The sequence below is a fragment of the Gossypium hirsutum genome, chromosome D09 (assembly GCF_007990345.1).
Source record: "Gossypium hirsutum isolate 1008001.06 chromosome D09, Gossypium_hirsutum_v2.1, whole genome shotgun sequence".
Lineage (NCBI taxonomy): Eukaryota > Viridiplantae > Streptophyta > Magnoliopsida > Malvales > Malvaceae > Gossypium > Gossypium hirsutum.
This window is the reverse complement of record NC_053445.1, coordinates 12,302,081-12,319,644: the sequence shown is the minus strand read 5'-3', so window position 1 is coordinate 12,319,644 and position 17,564 is coordinate 12,302,081. Positions and strand designations below refer to the sequence as shown.

General features: G+C 34.9%; 3 protein-coding genes across 4 annotated transcripts in view; 1 reads left to right on the top strand and 2 right to left on the bottom strand.

Annotated features, from left to right (window-relative positions):
* Positions 1 to 1,663: 1,663 nt before the first annotated feature.
* On the bottom strand, positions 1,664 to 5,799 carry LOC107892159 (uncharacterized protein YciO). Its single transcript, XM_016817165.2, has 9 exons — positions 5,441 to 5,799; positions 5,240 to 5,355; positions 4,862 to 4,915; positions 4,714 to 4,738; positions 4,451 to 4,573; positions 3,856 to 4,022; positions 3,660 to 3,729; positions 3,151 to 3,249; positions 1,664 to 2,351 (listed from the first exon to the last, which is right to left on the bottom strand). Exons 1-9 carry the CDS (start codon positions 5,642 to 5,644, stop codon positions 2,268 to 2,270), a joined length of 942 nt encoding a protein of 313 aa, XP_016672654.1. The 5' UTR covers positions 5,645 to 5,799; the 3' UTR covers positions 1,664 to 2,267.
* A 6,730-nt stretch (positions 5,800 to 12,529) lies between these two features.
* LOC107892160 (mitochondrial import receptor subunit TOM20) lies at positions 12,530 to 15,948 on the bottom strand. 2 transcript variants are annotated; one of them, XM_016817167.2, is made up of 6 exons: positions 15,630 to 15,948; positions 15,447 to 15,525; positions 15,175 to 15,344; positions 15,015 to 15,062; positions 14,263 to 14,361; positions 12,530 to 12,872 (listed from the first exon to the last, which is right to left on the bottom strand). In XM_016817167.2, exons 1-6 carry the CDS (start codon positions 15,723 to 15,725, stop codon positions 12,735 to 12,737), a joined length of 630 nt encoding a protein of 209 aa, XP_016672656.2. In that variant the 5' UTR covers positions 15,726 to 15,948; the 3' UTR covers positions 12,530 to 12,734. The 2 variants fall into 2 exon arrangements, with proteins under 2 accessions (XP_016672656.2, XP_040957744.1); XM_041101810.1 differs by lacking the exon at positions 12,530 to 12,872 and adding an exon at positions 13,201 to 13,533 and having other exon boundaries at positions 15,630 to 15,897.
* Positions 15,949 to 17,095: 1,147 nt separating this feature from the next.
* The window catches only part of LOC107892161 (sulfite oxidase), a 36,852-nt gene continuing 36,383 nt past the window's right edge, over positions 17,096 to 17,564 (top strand). Inside the window, exon 1 of the mRNA XM_016817168.2 lies at positions 17,096 to 17,247. The gene's annotated coding sequence lies outside the window, so the exon portion shown is untranslated. The remainder of the gene's footprint in view (positions 17,248 to 17,564) is intronic.

Below are 17,564 nucleotides of genomic sequence, written 5' to 3'. Positions count from 1 at the left end.
ATAGTGAACCCGAATGGTGAATGGAATTGGCAGAGTTTGAGATATATGCTACCACAAGACATTTTTTCTAAAATTAAGGGCATTTTACCGCCATAGGAATGGATACGCTTGCTTGGAATTGGCTCAAAAAATGGAAAATTCTCTATTGCAGATACGTTTAAACATTTTGCAGGTTCTAAATTGGGGGAAGGCTAAGCCGGTTTGGATACTCATTTAGAAGTGCCCAACACCTCAACGTGTCCGTCAGTTCATTTGGATTGTTATTAAAGGTCGACTTTTGACTAATGAAGAATGGGTTAGATGAGGGATGAAGGGGATTCTCACTGTTCCCGGTATGGTGAAGGGGTGGAATCCATTCTGCACATCCTAAGGGATTGTTTGTTTGCTAGGGGACTTTGGAACTCCATTGTTCCCAACAGGACTAAGGATCGATTTTTCTCACTCCCTTTGCAAGAATGGGTTCTTTGGAACTTACTGACTGCTGGCAGATTTGACATTGGGAACGATACATGGATTTCTTCTTTTCCATTACTGTTTGGCTCCTCTGGAAGCATCGTAACACACATGTTTTCCAAGGGGCACATAGCAATACTGAGGATTTATTGGCTACAAGTTTATCCTGGGCGTGAACGTATCTCAAGCAGTGGAAAGCACCAAAGAGAGACTAGGTACAGCTCAACTCAGATCGATCGGTGGACATTGAGGCGGGTGTTGCTGCTATAGGTGGACTGCTAAGGAACTCAAGAGGAGACTATCTGCTGAGCTATACGAGGAGACTAGGTGATCAGATCGAATGAAGATTTGTGTTTTTTAAGAACCACCTAATGCAGAAAGACAGGGAATTTTAAGTTCATGCTACGTGTTAATAATGTAGCTGCAGTGTAGATTCTTATGAACCTGTTTTCTCCTTAAAAATTTAAAACATTATTATTAATATAATAATATTAGACTTATTCAAGTTGGTTTTTTAATAAAAATCAAATTAATCATAAAATAATTATTTTTCAAAAATGAAGCTATACTTTTAAAAAAGAGGCAATTTCTAAGAAAAATGGTTTACTTTCCGTTTCATTGACCAAACGATTTCCTATAAAACATATACAGAAAAATACAAAAAAAAACCATTTTTCGTAAATAATTTTCTGTAAAATAAATACACTTTTAAAGACCACAACAGATTAAGAGCTCTTCTTTGGCTAGTCTTTAGTAACAAATTGCTCACTAACTTTGAAAGACACAGAAGAAGACGGTTAACTGGTAATTTAACTTGCGCCTTTTTGTGATGACAATATGGAAGGTACCAGACATGTTCTTCAGTCATGTTTTCATGCATTAAGCGCTTGGGTTAGATTATCAAAGCCTGGGTTCAAATCCCAGGTTATAAAATATAAAATTAAAATAAATGTATTAATTGGAGTTCAATTAACGGTTATAAAATATAAAATTAAGAATAATAAATGACGATTAAATTGTAACAATTAAATTTCAATTAAAATAACCACCAAATAGTAGCTAAAAGATATAAAAAAAAATGGTTAATAAGAGCTTCAACAGCCATGGTTAGAGTAGCAAAGTCGTTGTATCTTGACACTAAGGTTTTGTTTGGTAGAGTAAAAAGAAAACTGGAGTGATGGAAAATTAAAGGGGTAGAACACTAGAAGGATAGAAAACATAAATTTTCTTTCCAAGGATGTGCTTGGTACAAGAGATAGAAAAATAGAAAAAAATTTCATCCATTGCTTAGTAGAGTTAAAAAATAGAATGAAAGAAAAAAAAACATTTGAAAACTACATAATTTTGAACTAGCATGCACATCTCTCTCATTTTCTTTCCTCTCATCATTCTAATTTGGAAGGATTGATTTTTATGCATTAAGATGGAAAATGGTCATCCCTCCTATTTTCTTTCCTCTAACTTTTCTTCCCAACCAAGTCCACACAAATTTTTTTTCCATTTTTTCACTCCCTTCTCCCATCCTTCCATTTTTTCACCCAACCAAGCACACCCTAAAATCAAAGTTCAAATCCTATAAACCCATCCCTTTCTAACAATAATCATAAGCGTTTTTGTCAAAATAATAACAATAATAATAATAGGAGTTAACATGAAAGTTGGAAGAGCTATACAAAATACAATACCTTTGCTTGAACTCAGTTACTATAGATAAACATTGATGTTGATCTCTTTTGTGGAGGTGAACTGATTCGACCTTGAATCCGAAAGAACCATGGGCCTCATGTGCTGTAAGCTTACAAAGAGAAAGAATCTTAAGTGGCTGATGGAATGAGCTCGTCTGCATAGACAGCAGATTCGTTATCATCTTCTGATGCCATCCAGTGCAATTTGGGTCCCTGCATCATACATATAACAAATGGGGCAAGCCATCAGATTCAGATAGAAGTGTTGACAACATTGCACAAATAGTTTCTTGATTCCCTCTTAAATACAAGTGTTGCATCCCTTCCTTTTTCACCAAGTTACTCATGAATAGGGTGGGCAATAGATAGTGCGGATCCAGATATTTTTAAATATTTAAATTGCTTTTTTCAGATTTAAATATTACTTATTAGGATAATTTTTAGATTCATATATTCTAATTATTGGTAGTAGCAGATTCCGAGCAAATACAAATATTAGCCCTCGGATATCCGTTATCCAAATCTGCTTTACTTTTGTGGATAACATATTCGGATTTATCTATCCATTATCCGAATCTGTTTTACTTTGCTATCCAAATCCGCTTTATTTTATAGGGTAATAAATTCTGACTCGGATATCCAAATCCAATATCCACTTTACTTTTTTAAGTTTTATTTTAAAAGTTTTTAGACTTATTAAATTCGGATTTGGATATCTGGCAGATAATTTAATTAATTAGGATTTAGATGGGGATACTTCGCTTCAGTTCAAATAATAAATGGATTCAAATTTTAAAGCAAATTTGTGGATTCCAAGTTAGATTTTACAAATGTCCAACCTGTTGTCCTCCCTACTCATAAAATTCTAAGATACCACACAAAGCTCTGGTAATAACTAGGTCACTGTTAAAAAAGAACTATATTTGTAACAAAAGCAGGATATTTTAGGTTATAGAAAGATAACATGGTCCAATTCTTTCATCTTACTTGACTCAGGAATACTCAGTTATACCTTTCCAAGCCGTATAATTTTGGGAGAAGCCCTAGTCATGTCAACAACAGTAGAAGGATCAGCAACTCTTATGCCACCATCAACGACAAAATCAAGACCCTAAAGTAGAAATACAGCTCAATTGTGAGGAAAACACGATTTAGAATAGTACTGATGGAAGCCTCAAATACAGCTCTTAACTATTCATTCTACTTTCCAACCAAAAGAGTTGGAGGGTAAAATGTTGAGTAGCCGCAGATAAGGTGTAAGCAACAAGTGCTATGAAACAAAATATATAATTTAACTCGCTCCATTCTATTTTCACTTCTCCAAATTATATTTGCATGACATAGACATATGAACTTGATATTAAAATCAAAAGTACAACATTCTAGGTGGTTCATTAAAGAGGGATCCAAGAAAGTTTACTGCTCTCCGAGCATAATTTGTCTGGAAAGTACTAGATACTGCCATAGCTCAAGGTGAAATTTTAACCTTGTAAGATAAATTGAACCAGGCAAAGTTCATACCTCTGCTCCATATATATCAGCTATCACAACCGGATCTATCATCCACTCATTTTCTTTTGGCCACTTGACACTAGCAAAAGGGAACAAGACATTAAGTATAAAATCATAAAGAACATAGAGAATAAAAAGCAGGAGCCATATAATTAGTTTGGTTTATCCACTGGCCTATTAATGTTTGCAGCTTCAGTATACCAACCTTGTGGATATTAAAGGTGCATCCATCTTTTCTAATATTGCTTGACATATAGCATCATCGGGCATACGAACACCTACATTTTTCCTTGCAGCATATTTTGCTGTAGTTGTGCCATACCTCACACATTGTTTTGGCAACTCTTTGCTTGCAGTTAAGATGAAAGTATACTGTTTCCACAGGAATTTTGTTACAAGTTAAAAATATATTCAAAATAAATTGTGGAACCTATTTCCCACCAAATATTCCACTTCATGACCCAGCAATCTAACATGCAGACACGCAAGGAGAACATATTTAGCCAAAAAGGTCATAGGTTAATAAGAGTTCATCATGTTTGAAATCCCACTATGATGTGTTCATTGATTAGCCAACCATGGGGAAGCAGGAAGATAATAAACATTAAAGCCATTAAGACTAAGTGCAGAACAAGAAGAATTTCTGCAAAGAAACCACTATAAGTGGATCCTACACCTCATCTTAACAATAAATAACAAAGCATTCCTTCTATTCTGGCTCTGTTATGCCACCAATGGGTACTTAAGGTTCCTTCCGCTAACAATAATAACAACAAGAATAAGACAAAGAACATTCTTACAGGCCCAGGCAAGCAATGCTTAACAGCTCGAAAAATATTCGCATGACCTTGGCCATCACCACGAGGGAACCCCGTCGTATAATTGTCAATGTCTCGAAGAGAGCGGCATAAAATACTAAGTGGCTGCACAAAGCCATAATCAGCAAAAAGGACATGAAAAAGAAAAAATAGATGCATGGAAAATTTTGATACTTCGCTTATGGTTTGGAAAAAAGTGCCCAAAAGCAATGTTAGCATCAAGTTTGATAGGTATTGAAATTTACCTTGGAAGGTTCAATGTTTTTTATTCTGCAATGGGAGAATATACAACAGCTTTTATCAGCTAAAGATTGAACTCAGATAAAGGTTTAAACCTATAAAATTAGTATAAAAAAATAAAAATAAAAAGGAAAATTGCTACCTGTAACCTACCTTCGAAGACGTTCAATAGCTGAATGGCTTTTCAAATGACAAACTATAGCATACCTACATATGAACAAAGGAACATTAAATTGATATTAAGAAATTTCAAAAGGACGTTGTAAGGCCCTGTTTTGACCCTTAATTTTTCACATTGTGTTAATTGCTTCAACTAAAAAAACAATCAAACCTAAAAGTACTAAACTGCAACACGTTCAAATGTACTAATCATTTCAGTCAAAAAAAAATGATGCAAAATTTTCCTTTTAACAGAACACTAAATTTTGATGTTTTCATTATATTTTTTAAATCGAAACATGGTTTTCGCTTCTAGAAACCAAAAATAAAAGTAAAAGAAATAATAAAAGAAGTAATTTTGATAGCTCTTACACGGTATCAGTAGGAATAACACCAACAGCTCCTTGGTTTAAAAGTTCAATTACAGGTTCAAGTTTCCAGTTTTCAGTTCCCGAAGGATCGACTTCCACGTAAACCAAATCATCTATCTGTCAATTTCAGTTACTTCAACTTTCTTTTTCACTTAAGTTTTTTACAGATCACAAACATGAATAATTTGAGAAGAAATTAGACCTTGGGAACGCGAGGAGTAGAGTACTTGAGACGCTTCGGACTCTTTTTAGCCGCCATAGCTAAGACGCGAAGCCTACTGAGTTTAGCACAGTCGAGGGGGACACGGGTGGGATACGACACCGCAAGCGGCGGAGCGAGTGCGAAAAAGTGGCGAAAGGAAAGGGAGTGAGTGGATTGGGTAGGGAACAGTTTCGTTCCCGCCATTTGAAGGAGGCTCGAATGAATGCTTTAGCTTTATCTGGAATTGGGAAGAGGTTTCAAAAAGCAGTTAAGAATGACGATGAATCAACTGTTTTTTGTTCACATTTTTTAGAGATCAGCCAAGTATGAGCGGAAGCAGCAAGAAATTTCGATTTATTTATTTATTTCCACAATATAGGCCCAACTTCTATTAAAACTATCTTAGGCCCGTATGGCGGTTGTTTTCCATCCAAATCCACCTAAAGAAATTATCAGCTCTTAATTTGATTCATTGTTTAAAAAGTAAATGTATCCACTCCAATATCTAAACCACAAATATTAAATTCGCACTACCCACTCTTATCCTTAAGCAGCCTCCATTCTCATCCTTAATCCTTCAATTATCTAAAAATCTGGTTAAATTCCATCCTTTAAAAACAATTTGATTTTAAGGTTTAAATTTGTATCTCCAGGTTTTTTTTTATTGTCCAATTAGTTATCTGACCTCAAGATTCAATTTGATATCTAAACTCTTTTTTTTCTTTTTTCTTTTTTTGTCAAATTAAGTTACCTAAACTTGGTTTGTCGGTTTAAACATATGCTTACTAACTAGTTTGGACCAGAAAGCCAAGTTTATGTACCTATTTAGACCAAATTAAACTTTAAATATCAAATTAAACCTTAAAGCCAAATTCAACTAGGTACCTAAACTTGCCCTAAGACTCAATTAGGTACCCAAAACTCCTTTTTTTTTTCAAATTAAGTACTTAAACTTGGCTTTTTGGTTCAGATATATGCATGAAAAATTGGCTGCATAGTTAAAATTGATTCAAATAAATCATTTATTGTAACTATTAGTTTGGACCAAAAAGCCAAGTTCAATTACCAATTTAAACCATAAATGCCAAGTTCATATACCTAATTGGACCAAATTAAACTTTAGGTGCCAAATTCAAGCACCTAATTGAACCCAAAAATATATATATACTTAAAGTACCAATTTAGATCTTAAAGCCAAATTCAGGGACCAAAATGTATATCTACCCTTCTCAATTCAATCCAAAGATCCTTCTAATATTGGGGTTGTTTTTTTATATAAAAGGAATCACTTTTTCCTATCGACAAAATTGAACAAAAACAAAAAGTATAGATTCTGTTGAAGCATGGTCAGCATGCAGCAACCAAGACAGTCGAGGCAATCACATGCAGAAGCTGCTAGTTCATTAAGCCAGCAAGCATGTTTTTGTTTCATTTTGTATTTTAAGTTGATGCAATGTAACTTAGTTCAATCTTAACTATGTTAGGTTTATACTTGATGTAAAATTGATGGTGACTGAGCTGATTAATCAGCTTTGTTCATTTGTACAAGTTAATTAGCTTAAGTTACTAAGCTATTTAGTGGTGGTAGGTTGTGATTAGGTTAACCTACTGTTTTGACAAGTTGTGAGCTTGGTTTTATGTATTGGCTTGGTGCCATTTTCTTTTTTTTTTTTGAATGAATTCAGTCAAGATTTCATCCATATGCTCTCTATTTTAACTTTACTTTAAAATTTGTTTTGATTTTCTGCTTTGTTTCTGACGCAAGTCTCGATTCTTGTTTAGCAAGTTTCTTGTTGAACCTTGCTGTTAGTTGCTCTCAGCTCCAACAATTGGTATCTAGAGCCACATTCTTAGAGGACCTGTTATAACTCAACAAGAGACACCATGGCTTCATCAGGTTTTTCACCAACTTCACCACATTTCTTCAATGGAGAGGGCTTCAACATTTGGGCAGTTAAGGTGAGGACTTACTTGCAGGCATTCGACCTATGGGAAGTAGTTAACTCAGATGCTGAGTCAGCACCTCTTTGAGCTAATCCAACAGTTGCTCAAATAAGGCAACACACTGATGAAAGAACAAAAAGGTACAAGGCCATGTCATGCATACAAAATTGTGTGACAGATGTGATCTTCATGAGGATCATGGCCTGTGAGACACCAAAGGAGGCTTGGGATAAGCTTAAAGAAGAGTTTCAAGGAACTGAAAGAACAAGGCAACAACAGCTACTAAACTTAAGAAAGGATTTCGAAAATCTTAAAATGAAGAGGAAAAAACTGTCAAGCAGTATTCAGACCGAATTATGGCTGTAGTAAATAGCATAAGGCTCCTTGGAGAGCAATTCAGTGAAGCTAGAATAGTTGAGAAAGTCATGTCCACTTTACCAGAGAGGTATGAAGCCAAAATTTCATCCCTCGAAGACTCAAGGGACTTGACAACTATCTCCTTAACTGAGCTAATCAATGCCTTGTATGCACAAGAGCAAAGAAGAGCCAGCAGACAAGAGGAGCACTAGGAAGGGGCTTTTCAAGCCAAAATTAAAGAAGCCTCGAGCATCAATGCTCATAAAGGTAAAAAGTTCTGAAAAAATAGGCCTAAGCCTAATGCTGCTAGGAGCAGTGATCAACCCTGCAGACACTGTAAAAGGGCTGGTCATCCAGAAGATAGATGCTGGTTTAGACCAGATGCAGTATTCCAACACTGCAAGAAGAAGGGCCATGTTGAAAAGGTTTGCAAAAACAGAAGCAAACCAAGGCAGAATCAATTTCAGTACTAAAGGCTGAAGCTCGAGTGGCTGAAGAAATCAATGATCAAGAAGAACAGGTTTTTGCTGTGTCATGTGCAGCAAACCAAAAGAATGGTTCAAAGGGCTGGCTTCTAGATAGTGGTTGCAGAAACCACATGTCACCAGATGCAACTATCTTCAAGACCTTGGACAAAGCCTGTAAAACCAAGGTGAAAATTGGAAATGGTCAGTTCATAAATGCTGAAGAAAGAGGAGATGTGCTGATTTGTACCCTTACAGGTAGCAAAATCATTTCAAATGTACTTTTAGTACCTGAAATTGATAGGAACCTTCTCAGTATAACTTAATTACTTGAGAAAGGTTACTCAGTTGTGTTTAAGGAGAAAGAATGCCAAATTTTTTACCTGAGTGGATCAATCCTCATAACAGTCACTATGAATGACAAATGTTTTGAAGTAGACTAGCCAAATGACTTACATTCAGCCTGTATAGCCTCCACTGATGACTCCAGGCTCTAGCACCAGAGGCTTGGACATGCAAACTACAAATCGATAGCTCAGATGGTCAATGAAGGGCTAGCTGAAAACTTCACCAAATCAGTGAAAAGTGATGAAATCTGTGAAGTGTGCCAGCAAGGAAAGCAAGCAAGGTTGCCATTTCCTGCAAACACAACACGGAGAGTATTAGAGAAGCTGCAGCTCGTGCACACTGATGTGTGTGGACCAATGAAGATCGAGTCTCTCAAAGGGAACAAGTATTTTATTCTCTTTATTGATGATTCTACAAGATACTGCTGGATTTATTTTCTAAAGCAGAAATCAGAAGTTGCATTTGTGTTCCTAAAGTTTAAGGCTGCTACTGAAACTGAGTCTGGTTGCAAGCTTAAAGCACTGAGGTCAGACAATGGAACTGAGTATACCTCAGCTCAGTTCCAAGCCTACTGTGAAGAAGCAGGTATCAAACATCAGCTGACTAATGTGTATACACCTCAACAGAATGGGGTTAGTGAAAGAAAAAACAGAAGTTTGATGAACATGGCAAGATGCCTCCTGTTTGAGAAGAATCTGTCCAAAATTTTGTTGGCTGAAGTAGTAAACACTGCAGTATACCTCCAAAATAGGCTCCCAACCAAGGCTCTAGCTCAGAAGACTCCATTTGAAGCATGGTTTGGATTCAAGCCATCACTGGCTCATCTCAAAACTTTTGGTTGCCTGTGCTATACACAAGTTCCAACTGCAAAGAGAGGTAAGATAGATAAAAGGGCTCAAGCAGGGATTCTAATTGGCTATAGCATGGTTAAAAAGGGCTACAGAATCCTAGAACCTACTACAAACAAGATACTTGTAAGCAGAGATGTTGCATTCAATGAAAAAGTATGCTGGAATTGGGAGAAAGCTGAACCAGAGGCAGTAACTGAAGACCTGGCATTGGACCAAGTTGAAAATGATCAAAATACATCTAAAATGGATGTAGATGATGTTCCAGTCAGAGGCACTCGATCACTGATTGATGTTTATGAAAGAGCACAAGTGGCCATTGTTGAACCAAGTAGCTTTGAAGAAGTAGAAAGCCAGGAGGGCTGGAAGTAGGCAATGATTGAAGAAATCAGAATGATTGAAAAAAATCGAACTTGGAGTCTAGTTGAAAGACCAGCAAACTGGAAGATTATTGGTGTCAAATGGGTCTATCGAGTTAAAAACAATGCTGATGGTAGCTTAAACAAGTTGAAGACAAGATTGGTTGTGAAAGGCTTCAGTCAAAGGTATGGATTAGACTACCTCGAGACTTTTGCACCTGTGGCTAGGCTTGATACGAGCCAAGGAGGTGACACTCAATGGGTTGTTTTTCCTAGTGGTCCAATTACTCGAAGCAAGGCACGACAATTAAAATCAAAGATGAATGCTTTTGTCCAAGACTTTGTTGCTACAAATTTAATTCATCATGTTCGTGACATTGACAAATACGAGAATGCAATTCATTGGACCAATCTTGGAATAGTGAAAGCCCATAAATTGGTGGATTAATCTTTTATGTATCTTATTATTATTATTTACTTAATTCTCATTGGTTGAGACACATCACTTATGAGTTAAGTAATTTTATTGGTTAGGTTATTATTTATTTATTTTCTTATATAATTTTAAAGAGTTTTATTAGGATTCAATTACTCTTGAAAGAGTTTTATTAGGATTCAATTACTCTTGTAATTTGCCTATAAATAGGCTTGCTTTCTACACATTGGAGGGGGTGGAATAAAAAGAGAGTATTTTGTTTTCTTCCAAATTTGTGTGAGGCAAATTTTTGAGAGTAGAGTGATTCTTCTCTTGCTATTTAGTTTGGAGTTTGTTACTTTCGAGGGTATTTCGAAGTTACAAATATTCAAATTTCTTTCTCGTTCATCGGTGTTTTTAGAGGTTATTCTTCTAGGGGTTTCGTAGGGAGCCACTCAATCATTGGCGTTTTTGGTTACAAGTTAACCAAGGGTTCCATAGGGAAAATCTATCCCTTTTTTTCTTTTTTATTTATTATTATTTAACTAATTTATTTATTCTCGTTTTATTTCTAATTTGTGTTTCTCTTGTGTCTAGATCCGGGTTTCCGCATCAAGGCTTGATACCATAAAACTGCTAGTTGCCTTAGCAGCACAAAAGCAGTGGATGATACATCAACTTGATGTAAAATCAGCATTTCTCAATGGATTTCTTGAAGAAGAGATTTATGTGGAGCAACCTCAAAGTTTCAATGTGTCTGGCAAAGAAGAAATGGTGTACAAGCTCAACAAAGCTTTGTATGGCTTGAAACAGGCTCCAAGGGCCTGGTATAGCAGAATAGATGGTTATCTGACCAGTCTGGGATTCGAAAGGAGTCTCAGCGAGCCAACTCTGTATGTTAAATCAACCAGTGCTGAAACTCAGCTCATTGTGTCAATATATGTCGATGACCTACTGGTGATAGGAGGAGATCGAGAGATGCTGGTCAGTTTTAAAGCCAAAATGCAACAACATTTTGAGATGTCAGACTTGGGGTTGATGTCCTACTTCTTAGGCATGGAAGTAACACAAGCTCAGAAAGGAATTTGGCTAAGTCAAAAGACTTTTTCTATGAAGATTCTCAACAAATTCTCAATGGAGAATTGTAAAGCAACCAACACACTAGTTGCTGTTGGAGAAAAGCTATCAAGCCAAGACAAGTATGAAAAGGTTTGTGAAACAACCTATTGAAGTCTTGTTGGATGTTTGCTATATCTAACTGCCATTAAACCTGATATAATGTATGCTGTAAGTCTACTCTTGAGGTTTATGCATTGCTCAAATGAAAGCCATTTTAGAGCTGCAAAAAGAATTCTAAGATACACCAAGGGAACTTTGTCCTATGGAATGCTGTTTGCCAATGATGAAAATTTGAAGCTAGTTGGATACTGTAATAGTGATTGGGCTTGTTCATTAGATGATATGAAGAGCACTTCAGGTTATGCATTCAACCTTGGTTCTGCTATGATTTGCTGGAGCTCAAAGAAGCAGGGAGTAGTAGCCCAGTCTACTGCAGAGGCAGAATATGTGGCTGCTGCTGCAGCAGTCAATCAAACCATATGGCTTAGAAAAATCTTAACAGATCTTAACCATGAGCAAAAGGAAGCAACAGAGATAATGTGTGACAACCAATCTGCTGCTGCAATTGTAAAAAACCCTGTTTTTCATGGGAGGACAAAGCATTTTAATATCAAGCTCCATGCAGTTCGAGAAATGGAGCAAGCTTATGTTATTAAACTGGTTCATTGCAGTTCTGAAGAGCAAATAGCTGATATTTTGACAAAGGCCCTCAGTGTTTCAAAGTTTCAACATTTGAGAGCTAAGATGGAAGTTTGCAACATGCTAACCAAGGAGGAGTGTTGAAGCATGGTCAGCATGCAGCAACCAAGACAGTTGAGGCCATCACATGCAGAAGCTGCTAGTTCATCAAGCCAGCAAGCATGTTTTTGTTTCATTTTGTATTTTAAGTTGATGCAATGTAACTTAGTTCAATCTTAACTATGTTAGGTTTATACTTGATGTAAAATTGATGGTGATAACTCAAGTTACTAAGTTACTTAGTGGTGGTAGGTTGTGATTAGTTTAACCTACTGTTTTGACAAGCTGTGAGCTTGGTTTTATGTATTGGCTTGGTGCCATTTTCTTTTTTTTTGAATGAATTCAGTCCAGATTTCATCCATATGCTCTCTATTTTAGCTTTGCTTTAAAATTTGTTTTGATTTTCTGCTTTGTTTCTGCCGCAAGTCTCGATTCTTGTTTAGCAAGTTTCTTGTTGAACCTTGCTGTTAGTTGCTCTCAGCTCCAACAGATTCGAATAAATAATCAACAGATGAATTTTTCATGTTAACAATCACTCAACTATTCTCCAAATAAAGCAATTGTACTGTAAATGACTAGTTTTCAAGCATTAGCTGAGGAGCACGAATAAGGTCAAAAAAACTAAACTAACATAAATTAAGGCTTTTTGAATCAATGCAAACAGCATTTAGATGTCAGGGCGTTGCTTGCATCCTGTGCTTATCATGGTGGTGGTGGCAGCTGTGAAGGTGGCATCTGAGATTTTGCAAATCCAACCCATGCAACAATGCCAACAGCAAGGATTACCCATCCGAATAAGTCGTATTTGAGATCACTACTTTTCTTATTTTTTGTAGCAGTCTGCAAGAAGGTAAACAGAGAATTCATACAAAGTAATAAATAAATAAAAAAGAAAAAAAGATCATGGCCTTCAAGTAACACTGCATACAAATTTGCACTTCAAATGAAAGAGAATTGTAACATGGTTGAAACAGTGACTGAACGTATGCTCATTCTTAGCTAATAATCCCCTTATTCATCATAAGAAAAGCATTTGATGGGAATCTGAGAAAATCAAGCAGCTCAATCAGCATTCTGCAAAAGTAAGCTACATGAAATCCTTTACCTCCATCTCACTAGATCAATGTTTACATTGTTATGTTACTTCCTGCCTAACGACTTACATTTATGTGATATTTTGCATGCTTTTACCCCTCCTCATTACCAAAACCACTCGTGCACAAAAGCATTCTAGGTCTACATTATGCAGGATTCAATCATCTAAAAACAATCTCCTGATTTGTCCTCCGCTGCTACAGCTTTCCTCATTTCAGCCATGCTCAATTTAGGGTAGAGATGTGTCATTTCTAACTCAATACATAGTAACATAAAGCATGATTAGTCCTTTTGCCATTGTAATAATATCTCTTGTGTCTTGGTATCAAACATTTCCTCCATAGCACGTTTGTATCTACCTACTCTGATCCTGTGATTAATTGATTACCACTTTGCTCAAGTTTTCCTTTACCAATAAAAAATCAAAAGCCCAAATGTCAATAATGGCTCTTATAAACTTACATGCACTGGTAATTAAAGAAAAATAAAAAGTATAGCATAAGCTTGTGATTATTGATCCCACCTGTTTGGGCCGAACCTATTTTAGAGACGAACATTAGTTCAATTTCGATTCTCTAACTAAGGCTTAGGTTGTGAATTTATTTCTTTCCTTAGTTTTCATGATTATGCTTTTATTTCAGTTGATTTTATCTTCCTTCTAAGAATAGGTTTCCTATTTTTTTTTGAGGGACAATAGGCTTCCTATTCATGTAATAAAATTGGTCCTAAGTTGAAGGGACCTATGAAATAATAAAATGCTAAGCAGAATTTCTATCAAAAACCTTAAAAGAGATTCAGGTCTCTTTTTAATGAGTCCTAAGGTTTCATTCTCTCTTCAATGAGCAGAAAGGTTTCAGTCTCCCGTTGATGAGCAGAATTATCAATCACCATAAGTCATTCCAAGAATCATGATAAAGGGAAAGCAATCGATTTTGACTTTCTCGTCAATCACCCAATGACTTAAAACATAACTATGTGACCTTTACCCTTTACAAAGCCTCGTGCAAGCCTCAATGATAAATTAAACAGCACTTGACAACGTAAGCCACAGAGACATGATAAGGTCAAAAGCAGGGAAAAGAAAAGTGAAAATAAGAAGAAATGGAATGCAAAAGGAAGAAACTCTAAGGACTACCTTTGCTGAGCTGGAGGTAGAAGTAGAACTAGAGGGTCCAGCACCAAGCATCTGTTGACCTAAACCTTGCTTAATGATTTCCTGGTGTAACTCTGGAGCCTGAGGTAACAGTAAGAATTAAAAAATCAAAGGTAAGGAGGATTGCAAAGAACAAATGGCGCATAGAACATTCTTAACTTAATACCTCCCTCTAGTTTGGCTTTAAGAAACCTCTTAATTGATTGGCTTCAAACAAGGCAGAAAATGTGTTCTGTACGATTAATTTGATCTAAGGTAGTCATGTTTATATGCCCTTAGAATGCGTCTATTACCACAAATCTCAAGTTTTATTTATTCTGAATTTTAGCAGTGTAAGATATATAGGCAAACAAAATCTAGACTACCATTACTACATATATTTCTATATAATACCGAGCTATATCCATATGCATCTGAATTTCACAGCATTTGGCCAAAAAAAAAAAAAGAATGATTGCAATCATTTCAAGAGACATTCTGAATGTGCAAGTTAACCAGTAAGATAAATACAAAGAGTGGAGCAATCTTCTGCAAGGTTTACAAACTAATCCGCATTTAACATCTAAAGACAACACAGGGACTTTATCTAACAGTCATGAAATAGAATCAATATGCTCCATCTCAAACTTCCAAAAGTAACTATATGTTGTACTCGGCCATTGAAAGTTAAACATCAGATGAAATATAAGCATTATTTAAAGAATAAATCATACCAAGTATGGAGAAAGACCTACCTTAGCAGATATTTCCAAAGATTTCAGGTAAATTTCATTGCTGGGATCCTACAAATACAAAGCTACCAAGTTAAAAAAAAGAGCATTCAAGCAATGAGTCTATAGATCCATCCATAAATGCAGTAATTGATACTTTAGCCAAACAAAACTACAGAAAAACCTCATCAACTGCTTGCTGGAAATATTGAGCTGCCTTTTCGAAGTAAGGCCTGGCCTCATCTTCCTTGCTAGTCAAAAATGCAAAAGAAGTCTGAGCATTTCCCAAACACCATAAAGCATCATGCTTCTTAGGGTTAATCGACAAAGCCTCCTCTAGCTTCGAAATAGCATCTATTCACAATTAATTTTTAGTAACCAAGAAAATTAATATTTGAATTACAAATGAATGAAATTAAATTTATTATTTATTATGTGCATATAAATTATGAGAACCTTGAATCATTTTCTGTGAATCTGGAACGCTTTGAAACTGAGACAACTCAAGTAAAGCTCCAGCCCATCTTGTTAAGTTCTGCAAACAATAAATATAAATTAAAAATTGGACAAATATCAATTTTAATTGGAAAAAGAAAAAAGAAGAAGACAAAAACGGATCGACAGAAGGAGGAAGCGAACGTCGCCATCGAGAGGATTGGAAGCATAAGTAGCTTCGGAAATTTTACGAGCTTGCTCGAAAAAGAGCAGCCTATCGAGCTCACTCGACGATTCCATGGCTGCTCGTTCTAACTTCTTCTTCTTCTTCTTTTATCGGGTTCGATATTTCTTATGTAATAAGCTTAGAGAAAACAGTGACTATGGCTTCTTCTCAGTTCCGACCACAATGGCGGCCTAGTGGAAACTGCCGCAAATTTTCAGTTTCCGTCAAAGAAAAATGGAAAATAAATAAATAAACTGGGTTTTTCGGGTATTTTCACATTTAAGGGATATCGGCCTCTTTTCTAAAATGGGCTTAGTATGCAAATATAGGATAATCTTGGGCTTGGGCTTTGCTTTCTTGGAAGGACAATCTCTGAATAAATACATTTTGGCAGTCAAGCTTCAACTAATATTCGAATTAATGTTTTGACCAAATAAAATATTCGAATTAATGACTTAAATATATATTAATATTAGTTTTCTTACCACCAAAAATATAAATTAAAATATATTAAATTATTTTATAATTTTATATAAATTTAATTTTATTATTATATAATAAATAAATTTAAATCATCTTAAAATTTATTTTATATATTTTGTAATTCAATATTTTATTTGATAAAAATAAAGTCTTAAATTATTTTATGTATATGATATATACAATTTCTAATATTAAACATAGATGAAAATGAGTTTATAAAATCTATCACTTTTTTACTTACTAATTCATATTTCATATGGCGAAGGCATGTCTTCTTTTCTCTTTCCATCAAATAAAAAAAAACTCAATCCTATAAAACAATATTTATTATAATAAAATTTAATTAACATAAAAATCCTTATAAATAAAAATATAATTAGCATAAATTATAACATAATAAACTTTAATTTTTTGTAATTTGTTTTACAATTTAAATTTTTTAAAAATATATATTTAATATAAGTATTTATGAATTTTTATATTAATAAAAATCCATATAATGAATTACAACAAAAAAATTAATTTAGCATAATGGAATTTACTATTTATTAGTCAAAAAAGTTTTGATTTAAAAAATAATTTATGAAACAAGTTAAAAAAATTAAAATTAATCCCAAAATATATTAAAAACAAAAATTTTACAATGTTTAACACAATCATACAAAATTTATAAAGTTTTTTTTTTGAATAAATTGACTGGGGTATTATTATTTGAATAGAAAAAACCAATACTACAGCCCAAAAAACATTGGGTTCAATTATGCTGGAATGGACAGAAAATTAAAACATGGACTACACTTTTTATCTTAAATGAGAAGCCCACTGAAATTTAACTAAGGAAATAAACAGAAAATAAATACTAAAGAAAATAAGAGAAAGTAAACCAACAGTCATTTCCCAGCCAAATCAAAACAGCCTGGACACCATTATTATTTCTGACTTTTCATGTCAAAACGTCAGTTCTGTTCAGAGGATAGCAACTTCCAAAAAAATCTATCTTTATTTGCTATCTTTGTTGTTTCATTTCACCTTCAACATCTTTCTTCAGTTTGGGTTTTGTGGCTATCTTTCTTCTGGATTAGTTTCTTTATAGTTCAGCGTCTCCCCTACCAGGTACATCTCTTCCCCTTTCTTTAATGCATCCTTTGCTAGTTTGTGGGCTTGAAGATTCTTTGTTCTTTGAATAAACCTAAAGGCAATTTCTTGAAAGTGAGATTTGCTACTTTAGATATCTTTAATAATCGTACCAATAATCGATTTATCCCGAACTGTCATTTGGCATTTGTTGATAACTGTTTTCGAATCCCCCATAATCGTAACTGAGCGTAAACCCATTTCGATGCCTAACTTAATTGCTTCTAAACATGCACATGCCTCTACAACAAACGGAGATAAGACGTTGGAATGAAGAATCGATTTTGAGGCTTTAA